The 12,168-nt window shown below is 37.9% G+C and overlaps 1 protein-coding gene across 4 annotated transcripts in view; it reads left to right on the forward strand.

The window, feature by feature from the left end:
• The window catches only part of BCAT1 (branched chain amino acid transaminase 1), a 91,600-nt gene that overhangs the window by 71,093 nt on the left and 8,339 nt on the right, over positions 1-12,168 (forward strand). For all 4 annotated transcript variants that reach the window (XM_037514218.2, XM_054696376.1, XM_037514217.2 and 1 more), the window contains exons 9-10: positions 1,152-1,292; positions 4,400-4,474. In XM_037514218.2, coding sequence (XP_037370115.1) covers positions 1,152-1,292; positions 4,400-4,474 — 216 coding nt within the window. The remainder of the gene's footprint in view (positions 1-1,151; positions 1,293-4,399; positions 4,475-12,168) is intronic.

Consider the following 12,168-nt stretch of genomic DNA (forward strand, 5'->3'; position numbering starts at 1 on the left):
TAAAAAATGTGTTCTTCTTATTTTAAAAAATACATCCATTCTTTGTTATCCTTAATTCAAATAGCCTATTGGCAAACTTTGAACTTTAAATCACTAATATAAAAGAATAAGAATTAAACAGATTACAGAATGACTATTAAACAGATTGTATAAACTGAATAGCTTAAAAAGGATCAGCATTTTTTTTCATTTTCCATCCTTGAGAAAATAAAATGATCAAATAATTCAAAAAGCAAAGAAATTATACCAAAAATTCTATGTTGAAACTCAACCTATGTGATCCTAAAAGAGAAGGAAGAGGATAAATGATGTAAAGTCAGCTGAATCAGTGGATTTAGGGTTCACAGGTAATATTACTGAATCCTAGTTCACTATTCCTATTACTGAGCCACTGATCAATATGTCTATGAATGGACAATTCATTTTCACAAGTAAAATCAAAATGTACCTTCAGTGATTTAAAATTATGAAAATTTTAAATATTTAAACTGAGTTTTTGTTTTTACTCCATAAAAGACACAATAAAAAGAGGACCAAATGTGAAGCAGTTCTCATCAAACCTCAGTTCAAATAGATTTTCTGCAATTTACTTGCTGTATAGTCTTGGGATGTCAGTCAGCCTCCTGAACCCTAATTTCCTCATCTATAAATAACACCCACCTGAAAAATGAGAGAACTTGGCTTACAATGGGTGCTAGATAAATAGTAGCTATAGTTATTGATATTATAGACTAATATAGTCTCTTGTAATAACATAGGGTTCAGGTGTGAGTGGAGAAGACATTAAGCACTACTCAGGGTGTCATAACTTGGGAGACTTGACCCATAACAATAAATAAAAAGCTCAAAAGCAGGTATAGATGAAAATAGACCAAGTGGTTTGTCAGAATAATCTTACATTTTACTTCTGATCATCTCATTTGGAGATTCTGTGACTTTGCAGTAGATGGGACATCTCATCTCAGTGTTTTCTCCAGTGAGATAGTGTTGCTTCCCTTAATTTCCCCCTCCAAGATGATTATGACATTATCTGAATTCAGTCAGAATATAAAGTAGGAAAATAAGGCGATGGGGATAAGGGTAAATTTGCAGGCTTTGTTTCAGATGGCTCTTCCTTTACGGTATATTTTTATTTTTCACATTCCACACAGGGTGAATTTAAGGTGTCGGAGAGGTACCTCACCATGGATGAGCTGACTGCAGCCCTGGAGGGCAGCAGAGTGAGGGAGATGTTTGGCTCTGGTACTGCCTGCGTGGTTTGCCCAGTGTCGGAGATACTGCACAAGGGTGAGGTAAGGCAGCATTTCTTCTCTTCCCATCATTCCCAAACATTTGCCTATAGCTTAATTTTTTGAATGTGTGAATGACATGCTAGTTGGACCCAGGATGCAAAATTTTTTTGTTTTAACTTGTCATTCCATTAATTGGGGGGCAATTTGTCTTCATGAACCTTTGTTAGCAAATTACTTAGGATCATCTTTCCGGTTTCATGTATGTTCAAAAAGGTGGGAAAGTCAGTATCTTCCTTAGGCCAGTATCATATCTTCCTTCTGCCAAGTTAGGGATTGAAGATGTGCCAGTTGATTTCCACACTTATTTTTTTCTACCAACTCATGAGGGAAGGTAGTTAGATTTCAGGTTCTGGTTTCCAAAAATACTTCCAGGCCTCCCTGGTGGCGCAAGGGGTTAAGTCACAGCACTTGAAGCTATCCGCAGCCACTGCAGCACAGCACAGCGTGGTTTGAGATCCATCCCCTGCCGGCCAGGGACTTGACCCATACGGTGCAGCAGACCTCTCCTGTCTCACCTGCTCCCCTCAGACCTCTCCTGCTCCCCTCAGACCTCTCCTGCTCCCCTCAGCAGTTTATCTCAGTCAATCTGCCTGTTCTGTTTCCCACTCTGTCTCTGATGAATCCTCTCACCCCCGCATCTCTGGCCTGTACCTCAGCTCTTATATGCATAAATAAATGAATCTTAAAAAAAAAATACTTCCAAACTACTACAATAGGAATGCAAAATGAATTTGATCAACTCCTATATTCATCATCACCATCATCATCATCATTATTTAGATCAGTTTATAAAAAGTTTTCATTTGGTAAAGCTGGTACATTTATTAAAATCTTCCCAAAACAATTCAAACATTTCGTGGGTAGAAATTCTCTTTCCCAGTAAGCTAACCTGACTTTATTTGTGCAATACTTCTATTTTCTTGTCAGTTTTTTTTTTGCTTTCCCCTTTTTAACAAAACTAATACGATTAAAATCATCACCTAAGGGCCTCCCCTGGTTGCACAGTGGTTGAGCGCTGGGCTGCGAAGCTGCCCGCAGCCTCTGTAGCGCCGGTTCGATCCCTGGCCACCGGCGAGTGTCCCACATGTTGCACAGACCTCTCCTGCCGCCCGCTGCTCCCCTCAGCAGTGTACTTTGGTCCTTCTGCCTGCTCTGCTCCCCGCTCTGGCTCTGGTGAATTCTCTCACCCTCCCGCACTTCTGACTGTACCCAGTGCTTGTATAAATAAATAAATAAATAAATCTTTTTTTAAAAAAAAATCACCTAATTCTGTAACTAAGAACATGTGGGTTTTAGTCTCAAGTTATGAATTCAATTATGTCACTCATATTGAGTATACTTTTATTGCTTTGTAAACTCAACATTATTTTTCCTCAGCTGATTGAATTGTCTTTTTCTGCTGATTATAATGGTGACTGCTTTATTGTTGAGGTTTTTTAACTTACTTTTAGGAAATGGCTCCTGACATAAGTCTGTCCACAGATTCATTGTTTCAAGGGGAGAATGAGTCTGTGATAGTTCAACATTGTACTGATTATAAAGTTTCTGTTTTATATTATATTAGTATATTATATTACTAATATATTATGTTATGTTATAATATATTAGTATAATATATTAATACCTATGTAATATATTATTCGTTGACCTTTTTAATGAATTAAAGTTGTCATGAGCTCATATTTTAAATTCAGTATTATTTCACTTCTAGAAATAAGTTTACAAAGTTTGACATACTTTTAAGGTCGTGTTTTTGGGGGCAGTCAGTGCCAAAAGGTGCCTCTAATTATCCTAAAAAAACATAATAAGAAAAGTAAGTGCACACTCTGTCTACTAAAATCAAACATCAAAAAGCTCATTAGCCAGCGAGGCATGAATGGGCACAACTTGGTATAAATTAGAGACATGAAATCTCTCTCAGCCCTGAATGTAACCATCTTCTCCAACATGGTGGAGTTTGTGGCCTTGGAGGTTGGCTTGGAACAGAGGTAGGTTTAAAAACCCCCTTTGTGAAGGCATACACTGGCTTTCTTTAAGTCCCTGAAATGACTTGATTTTAATTGTGGCCAAATAGCTTTGGATTCTCACTCTCTGACAAGAGGGTTTCACATGGCGGCCACTTGTTCATCCCTGTAGGTTCTCAGACTTTTGGAAGAGGTAGGATTTTTAGCCACTATTTTAGATACCCTTTGCATCTCATTGTTTCCTCAAATCAGACTGAAGACTGGCATATAAACCAGCTGTGCCCCAAAGTCAGCCTATAGACAAAAAGTGATCTCTCATTGGCTAGTTTATTTTTATTCAGATTTGAATAGGAAAAAGTCATACTTCTGAAGAGGTGTGAACCTATACCTCTGAATCATATGCAATATTGTATACCAGCACCACCTCAATAAAAATAAGAGTTTTTTTTTAAAGATTTATTAATTTATGGAGTACAAGCTAGGTGTGTGGGGGGTGGTGAGAGGATTCACCAGAAACAGAGTGGGGAACAGAACAGGCAGATTGACTGAAATCCAGGGCTGAGGGGAGCAGCAGGTGAGTCAGGAGAGGTCTGCTGCGCCATGTGGGTCACCTCTCTGGCCGGGAATCAAACTCATGCTGCAGTGGCTGAAGATAGCTTCATAGGTTGCATCTTAACCCCTTGCGCCACCAGGGAGGCCCCATAAGACAGTTTTTAAAAAAAGAGAGGGGCCTCCCTGATGGCTGCTATCACCCCTACAGCCTGAGTTTGATCCCCAGCCAGGGAGCTAACCCACATGCAGCAGACTTCTCCTGTCTCGCTGGCTGCTCCTCTTAGTGTATTTCAGTCAACCTGCCTGTTGTGGTCCCTACTCTGTCTCTGGTGAATCCTCTCACCTCCTGCAATTCTCACCTCCTGGGCCTACACCCCAGTTGTTCTATGCAAAAAAATAAAAAGAAAGAAAGAAAGAAAAAAAGAAGGAAAGAATCTGGCATAAGAAGCTAGTACATACAAGCAGGTTCTCATAGTAACATCCCTCATCTCAGGGGGGCTGTCTTTCTGCATACTGTAGTTGAGTGTCTTCCTTCTTGTCACTGATATGGGAATATTCTCAAAGTACATCATGTCTGGTTTATGTTCACAGACTCTGCATATTCCAACTATGGAGCATGGGCCTAAGCTGGCTAGCAGGCTCTTGGAGAAACTGACTGATATTCAGGTAAGGGTTTCTTTCATCTTCAATCACAGGTTAGAATCAAATCATATTTGAACGGAAAGAAGAGAGTAAATACTCCCACCTGGGGGTCAATAAGTTTAAGGAATATGTTCCTGAAAGTATGTGTCACATAAACAAAGCAGAAGTGGAAGAGAAGATACATGAATAAGTAAAGAGAAGGAGGGCCTTCCTGGTGGCCTCGGGGCCAAGTTTCAGCACTATCACCACTACAGCCTGACTTCAATCCCAGGCCAGGGAGATTGACCCAGCAGACCTCTCCTGTCTTGCCCACTGCTCCCCTTAGCAGTTTCAGTAAATCTGCCTGTTCTGCTCCCCCCTCTATCTTTGGTGAATCCTCTTACTCCTGCACCTCTGACCTACACCCCATTCCTTCTACACATAAATAAATGCATATTAAAAAAAAAAGAGGAGAAAAAGTGAAATGTTGTCTAGGACTCCAAATTATGTAACATTGAAATATGCATACATAAATTTTGATTACAGTTCTAAATCTCATTAAAAGAATAGCACACCTTTTTTAAACTTTTTTTTTTAAGATTTATTTATTTATACAAGGACGTGGGTACAGTCAGAGGTGCGGGAGGGTGAGAGAATTCACCAGAGACAGAGTGGGGAGCAGAACAGGAAGACGGACCAAAGACACTGCTGAGGGAAGCAGCGGGCATGGCAGGAGAGGTCTGCGCGCCATGTGGGATTCTCCCTGGCCAGCCGGGATTGAAACCGCGCTGCAGAGGCTGCGGACAGCTTTATAGCGCAGCACTCAACCCGCTGCGCCACTGGGGAGGCCCAAGAATGCACACTTTTATAACAGAAAAAAAATTGAAAGTAAAGGAAAGCACAGAAGAAAACTAATATTATCTGGGAGTCCAACACTGAGATATAACCACAGCTAACTTTTAATGTCTCAACTTTCAATATTTTGTAAGCATTTATATATATATATTTTTTTTTTCCTAATGGTATTTGTGTCTTAAATTATTCTCAAAGATAAGTTGGAAATCAAAAAAAATTTTTTAACTTTTTTTTTATTTTTATATTCCCCATACAATTGCAACCCCCTGATTTTGACCCTAATCCCTCCTTTCTCCGCCCCTCCACCCCCCCCCCGCCAAAGTGTGTCTCTGGTTCATAGTTGTTTGTTGATTTTGATTTTTTTCTTTCTTATAGTTATTCTTTTTTCCTGGTCCCTTATTTAGGTTTTCTAGATTCTTGTTATGAGTGAGACCATCCGGTATTTTTCTTTTTCTTTCTGGCTTATTTCACTGAGCATGATCCCTTCCAGCGCCATCCATGTTGCTGCAAATTGCATGTGTTTATCTTTTTTGAATGCTGAGTAATATTCCATTGTGTATGTACCACATCTTCTTGATCCAGTCATCTATTTTTGGACATTTGGGTTGTTTCCAAAGCTTAGCTATTGTAAATTGTGCTGCTATAAACATAGGGGTGCAGGTGCTCTTTGGAATTAATGTTTCTGTGTCCTTTGGGTAAATAACTAAGAGTGGAATTGCTGGATCATATGGACGCTCTATCTTTAGTAGATTGAGGAATCTCCACACAGCTTTCCATAGTGGTTGGATCAGTTTGCACTCCCACCAGCAGTGCAGGAGAGTTCCTTTCTCTCTACATCTTCGCCAACATTTGTTGTTGCTAGTTTTTTTAATATGTGCCATTCTCACTGGTGTGAGATGGTATCTCATTGTAGTTTTGATTTGCATTTCCCTGATTGCAAGTGACATTGAACATTTTTTCATATGCCTGGTGGCCATTTGTATTTCCTCTTTGCCCATTTTTAGCTCTTCTGCCCATTTTTTGACTGGATTATTTTCTTTGTTTTTGTACATTTATATATTTTTAGATAGATGCTTTTTCTAAACAAATGGGATTGTGTGGAATTTGTTACCAGTTTCTTCATATCTATAATTTTCTCAGTTCCATGTTTAAAGTTCAATTAAATTCTATTATTGTTATACCATGTTTTTTAAAGTAACACTGTATTATAACATTATATACGTTCCAGGCATGCATCACTGGACATTGACATGTGTCTATACTACATTAAGTTCACCACTAAAAATCCAGTTCCATCCTCCACCATACATCTGTTCCCTTTGCCCCAATATGCCCACCCCTTTCCCTTCCCTTATGATTTACCATGACTTTTTAAAAAAAATTTGTTAATGAACAAACATTTCTACCAGTGGCTATTCTTTCACTGTTATGAACAGTGTGTCCTTGATTGTCTCTTTAGGATAAATTCCTAGATTGTAACTGTTGGGTCAAAGGGTGTGGAATCTGTCTTACTTTCACTTTTCTACAAAGGCTTTCTATAGGGATTTTCTGTAAGCTAAATAGAGGACTAACTTAATGTCTTAAATTTTGAAATTTACATCTAGTTGCTTTCTACTTTTGTATTTAAAGACTACTAGCAGTAATTTGATATTTTAGAGCTGTTGGGTAAATGCTGAAGGTAACATGTTATAGTGTTTTGCTCAAATGAAAAAACAGAATTAAAGTATATATGACTGATTAGGTTATCCAAAACAGAAATTGAAAGATTTTTAAGCAAGGAGGAAGTATGGTTATAATAAGGAGAAAGGGAGATTACTTTGGAACATTTTCTTGAACAAATTATACAGAAGAGAATGCTTCATTCGGTAACAGTTAATATACAAAATGAGAATGGTGAGGTTACTTCTTGGAGATAATGTGAAATAAGAAAATTTGTACAATTTTATTTAGTTGTAAAGGATTAAAAGAAAAGTAGTTAAATAGACTGAGGAAAAAATTGAACTCTATTAAATTTGAATTGGAAGGAAATTCTAGCATGTTCAGCCAACATAATTAGGAAGCTTTGACTGTGGAAGGAAATATCAGGAGGTAAGAGCAGAAGTGTGTGTCATCCCCACTGACTGCTAACAAAATACTTGCAGATTGCAGACTCCTAAGGGAAGCCCAAAGATCATTTTGGGTCAAGATGGGAAGCCATCATAAAAGGTCTCAGAATGAGAATATTTAAAAGTCAAGATTACAGAAGCAAAGAATGTAGGTGACTCAGATGAATGCTTTTGATTGACTGATTCATTCATTCATTCATTCAACAAATATGTATATCAATGGCAGACAGTGTGCCAGAGACTCTTCTGGTGAGATATAGTAAAAAAAAAAAAAAAAGGACAAAAATTGGAAAAGTCAAAACACACTGATACAGAAGGACAAAATAATATTCAATTTAAATGTGAGACCACATCTTTAAAAAAGATGTATATGAAGCAGCGAATGAGAAGAAATAAAACATTTTCCTCTTATGTACTTTATTCCCTATCTAACTTAGTGCCTGTGGCTCAGTAGAAGTTAATTTCTTTTTGTCCTAGCTGGTAAGTACGTGGTAGTAATACTAAAACAAATAATACATTCCAAGCTCCATCCTGAACAAAGAAGACAGGAAAAGTCACAAGACTCCTGACATAATACAATGATTCTGAATTAAACCACAAACCACAAGCACCAGATCGGCTCCAAATTGTTAAGTAACAAAGGACCATCCATTCTGAATCTGAGACCACATCTTTCTTCTTCATTTATTTTAAGCCTGTGGGTATGGAACTTAAAGCTTCAAAATTATTCTCTTCCAAGATGGCAAATTGGTGCTGTCAGCCAAGCTACCAGGTTGTCGGTTTCGCTCCAAGAAAAATAATTTAAGTAATTATTGAGAAAAGCATAGAATTGCATCATGTTCTGCACTTGATCTCGTCTTGACATTACATGGAAACAGATGTTTTCTCCAAAGGACTCTGCTACCAGTTCTCCTGAAAAGGAGAAGAGCAACTACCAAAGAGCCCTCGAGATCCATGCCAGTGTGACCTAGGGGGGAAATTCCTTCTCAACCACAGACTTCATTTTCATTTCACTTGTGTACTTCTGTAGATGAGTGGGAATCTCTGAGGTTAAGTATTCATCCCATTGGCTAATTATCCATTCAGTTCCTTGGGTCTTTGATTGCCCTACCAATACTTCTTAACAGGGGAACATTTCCAATGACAGGATTTTTTTTCTTTCTTTTTCTAAGCAGCAAGGGAAGACACTTCTGTGTTCATACTTCACCAAGCTTAAACTTGGAGAACATACACCTGTGCCCACATTTCTTTCTCTTCCACTACTCTTTGCTATTCTAGTTACTCACCATCCTTGTCACCTATGCTCTACCATTTGGGGTGTTCTCTGTTCTCCAGTTCATGCTACTTTTTGTTCTTCCTTCCTGCTTTCTGTCCCTTCTACAGTTTGCCCACTTGATAAGATATTGATAAGATAATTAAGACTCATCTCCTTTGGGAACCTTTTAAATGTCTCTTGAACAAATCTATTTCTCCAGCACAAACAAATTCACCCTCTGACTGCTGCTTCTTGCTCCAGCTCCCGCAGCATCTCAGGTTGTTACATATGACTTTGAATTTCTTCTCTGGTTGTCTGACCGTCAGAATCATCTGATTCTCTTCTTGTAACCCAAGCATTAAGCACGGGACTTGGGCTAGAGTACATGCCTGTCTTGTTTCTTGAATACATGAATAAAGGAATGAATGGGTGAGTGAGACACCGAGCAAATACTAAGAAACAAAATAAAAAAATGCCAAAAAAAATTCACACATTTTGAGAAGAGGTGGGAGGACAGTCTTGAATAATGTTATTATTATTTTTTTTAAAAAGGCCAGAGGTTGAGATTTTTCCAAAGATGAGATATACATAGAGATCGCTATCAGGATAGGATAGAAACTAGAACCCAAGTCTTAAATAGCAAGAGCAGCATATTTGGGGAACAAACAGTGCTGGCATTGATGTTTCAGAAAGCAGAAGGAATAACTGCTAAGACTGACAGAGTGGGCTGTTTTTAATGTAGGAAAAGAATAGTCCAAATGGAATAGGGGCAGGATCTGTGCTGATTGCAGGGTAGCAGGTAGAATTTAAAAATCTCTATTCTTACCAGTGGCCACAGCTCAGTAAGAGTACATAATCACTAATGGTTATTGTATTGTTCTTGTTGTCAGTGGAACAGCTGGGTAACTTTTAGTTACATAAGCTGCAGAGTCCAACCCCTTCCCCGCCCATGACCTGAGCTGTCCTCCTGTCTGTGAGCACACTAAGGGGACATTTCCAGATTGCCTTGGTGACTCAGGCCTTGACCAATTTCCCGGCCTCTCCTTGTTCCCTGATACACATGTTATGGGATTATAAAGTTTTGCACAGTTGTTGAATCAGATTTAGAATAAAGAATAGCAAATAGTTACCTGGTGGGTGCCACTGATTATATAACAATTTTTTTTTTATTGCAATAATATTGGATTCTAACAGTCTGTCAGTTTCAAGTGTGCATCATTATAAATCAACATCAGTATATACTACATTAAGTTCCTTCTGATAACTACTAATTTGATTTTATAATTTAAAGTATATTTTTGTTTTATTTAGTTCATTTGTTTGCGTGGGATCTCTGTGTTATTGCATATAGTGAAATCATATGAGTGAAATCATACAGTGTTTATGTTCCTCCGTCTGACTTATTTCATTAAGCATAATTACCTCTAGGCCCATCCACATCATTGCAAATGGCAGGATTTCATCTTTTTATAGCTGAGCATATTCCATTGTATGTATTCATCACTGCTTCTTTAAGCACTGAATATATTTTTACTGGCATTGTAGGGAGTAAGTCCTTTTGTGTTGGCTAGAATTTTCTGCTGAAAGTAAGAGGCATTTTAGTAAAGGTCAGTAAATTTATTTGCCATCCATACCTACATTTAATGTGAAGTATTGAATTTGTCATTAGTCATATTTTGGTTTAGTGTTCTAACTGGGATTTGTGAAATGATGATGATTTTGCACATCACACTCATAGACTTTAGCATAGGCTCAAAATACCATCCTCAGGCTTAGCTCAGTTTACTGGGAATGAAGTCAGGTAAGTGTGAGTTGTAGCAAGACTGTCCAAGTATAAAATGGGCCTGCTGCAGTGGTTTTGCGATGACTTTGACAATGACGTAATGCAGACCTGCCTTCTCTAGCACCTAAACTTCTCTGGACACATGCTCTTAAGGGACAGATACAATTTTTATCTCTGCTATAATCTATCATCTCTTCTTTGAATTATTTTGCCTTGAAAAATTAAATCGAATTATCTGTCAGTCAAATGAAAAGCTTGATTGCTAACCGCCTAGGTCTAGAATTATGAATTACCTGTATAATCACATCTGTAGGTTACATCTCAGAAGGCTACGATTTTACAAAAAGCATAAATTACAGGATGTGGGGGCTAAAACTTAATAAGTGTTATGCAGGCTCGTAGAGTGATATGGCCTGCTTGTCATAGTAACCCAAAATGGGTTTTGACTATTTCTAAAAATTAAAACAATAACTAAAAGCAAATTTACTTCAATTGATGAAATTCAAGATGAAATTATAGTGATCATGAATCACAATTCCTTAGGTCTGCTAAAATGTCAATATGCTGACTCTTAATCATTACTAATGGCAAAAGTATTTAATGTATTAATGAGAATATAAAAAAAGAATAAAACACATTCTGCTGTTACCTGGTGTCATTTTGATACCATACATAAATCAGACAGAATCTGGGGATATTTATCTAGCATTCATAAATAATCAATAGTCAGTAAGTGGGAGCCCACTCTGTTAGGCAAGAGTGATGGTTAACCAAGTCACTTCTAGTCTTGGGGCTTCCTTCATTTTTCTTTTCATGTAAACCAGTAGGTAGACCCATTCTTGGCACCGGCATCTTTTACCAACAGATTCTGCTCTCTAATGTCTTTAATGTTATTTAAGAGAAACACAGCACAATGATGAAGGAGGGACAGCATTAGATGGAGTCAGTAGAACTGGGCTTGTGATTGACACCTAAAGACTCAGTATCCTTATATATATAAAATGAGAAGCTTGGCTTAAAAGTTGATTGTTCTATTCAGATTAGCCAATTTATGGAAATATCTGGAGTGCCTGACAGATGAATGGATTCTGATGTGGAATACTACTTGGCCATGAAAAATGAAAGATTTCCATTTGTAACAGCATGGATGAACATTTAGGGGATTATGCTAAATGAAATAAGCCAGATAGAGGAGAGGAAGTTCATTGCTCTTCACGTGTGATTTTTACAGAGCAAAACTTTCTATAGTGGACATCTTTTCTGGAATCCCAATATGCAAAACAAAAGTGGAAATATTCTGATATAAAATCCAGAGCCCCACTCATTCTTGGCTTATCCCCTGAATTTTAGATGACTATTCAAGTTTTTTCCAATTCAGAAATTCAGATGTTTTATATTAATTGTAACTGAAATTATATTAGAACTAATAAGGCAATTTATGTGAAGAAGGGAACTCATCTGCATTAGGAAACACATAATGGCAGAGTTAATGGCACCTATTCTGGGTGGATGAGGTCTCTTGCAATCAACCTGCACACATGTCATATAACTTGTGGAGAGGAATCGAGAGGGTGATGAAGAACATGGAATTGGTGTAGAGAGACCTTGGCTCGAGACTGGGTGCTACCACTTTTGACTGCATACTTGAGCAAATATATCTCACTACTACTCCATTTCTAATGCATAAAAAGGGCTTGACTGTGCCATGGGCTATCAGAGGTTACTGTGAGGGTTTTATGGG

This window comes from Talpa occidentalis, unplaced genomic scaffold (assembly GCF_014898055.3).
Source record: "Talpa occidentalis isolate TD23 unplaced genomic scaffold, MPIMG_talOcc4v2.1 talOcc4.16, whole genome shotgun sequence".
NCBI classification, from domain to species: domain Eukaryota; kingdom Metazoa; phylum Chordata; class Mammalia; order Eulipotyphla; family Talpidae; genus Talpa; species Talpa occidentalis.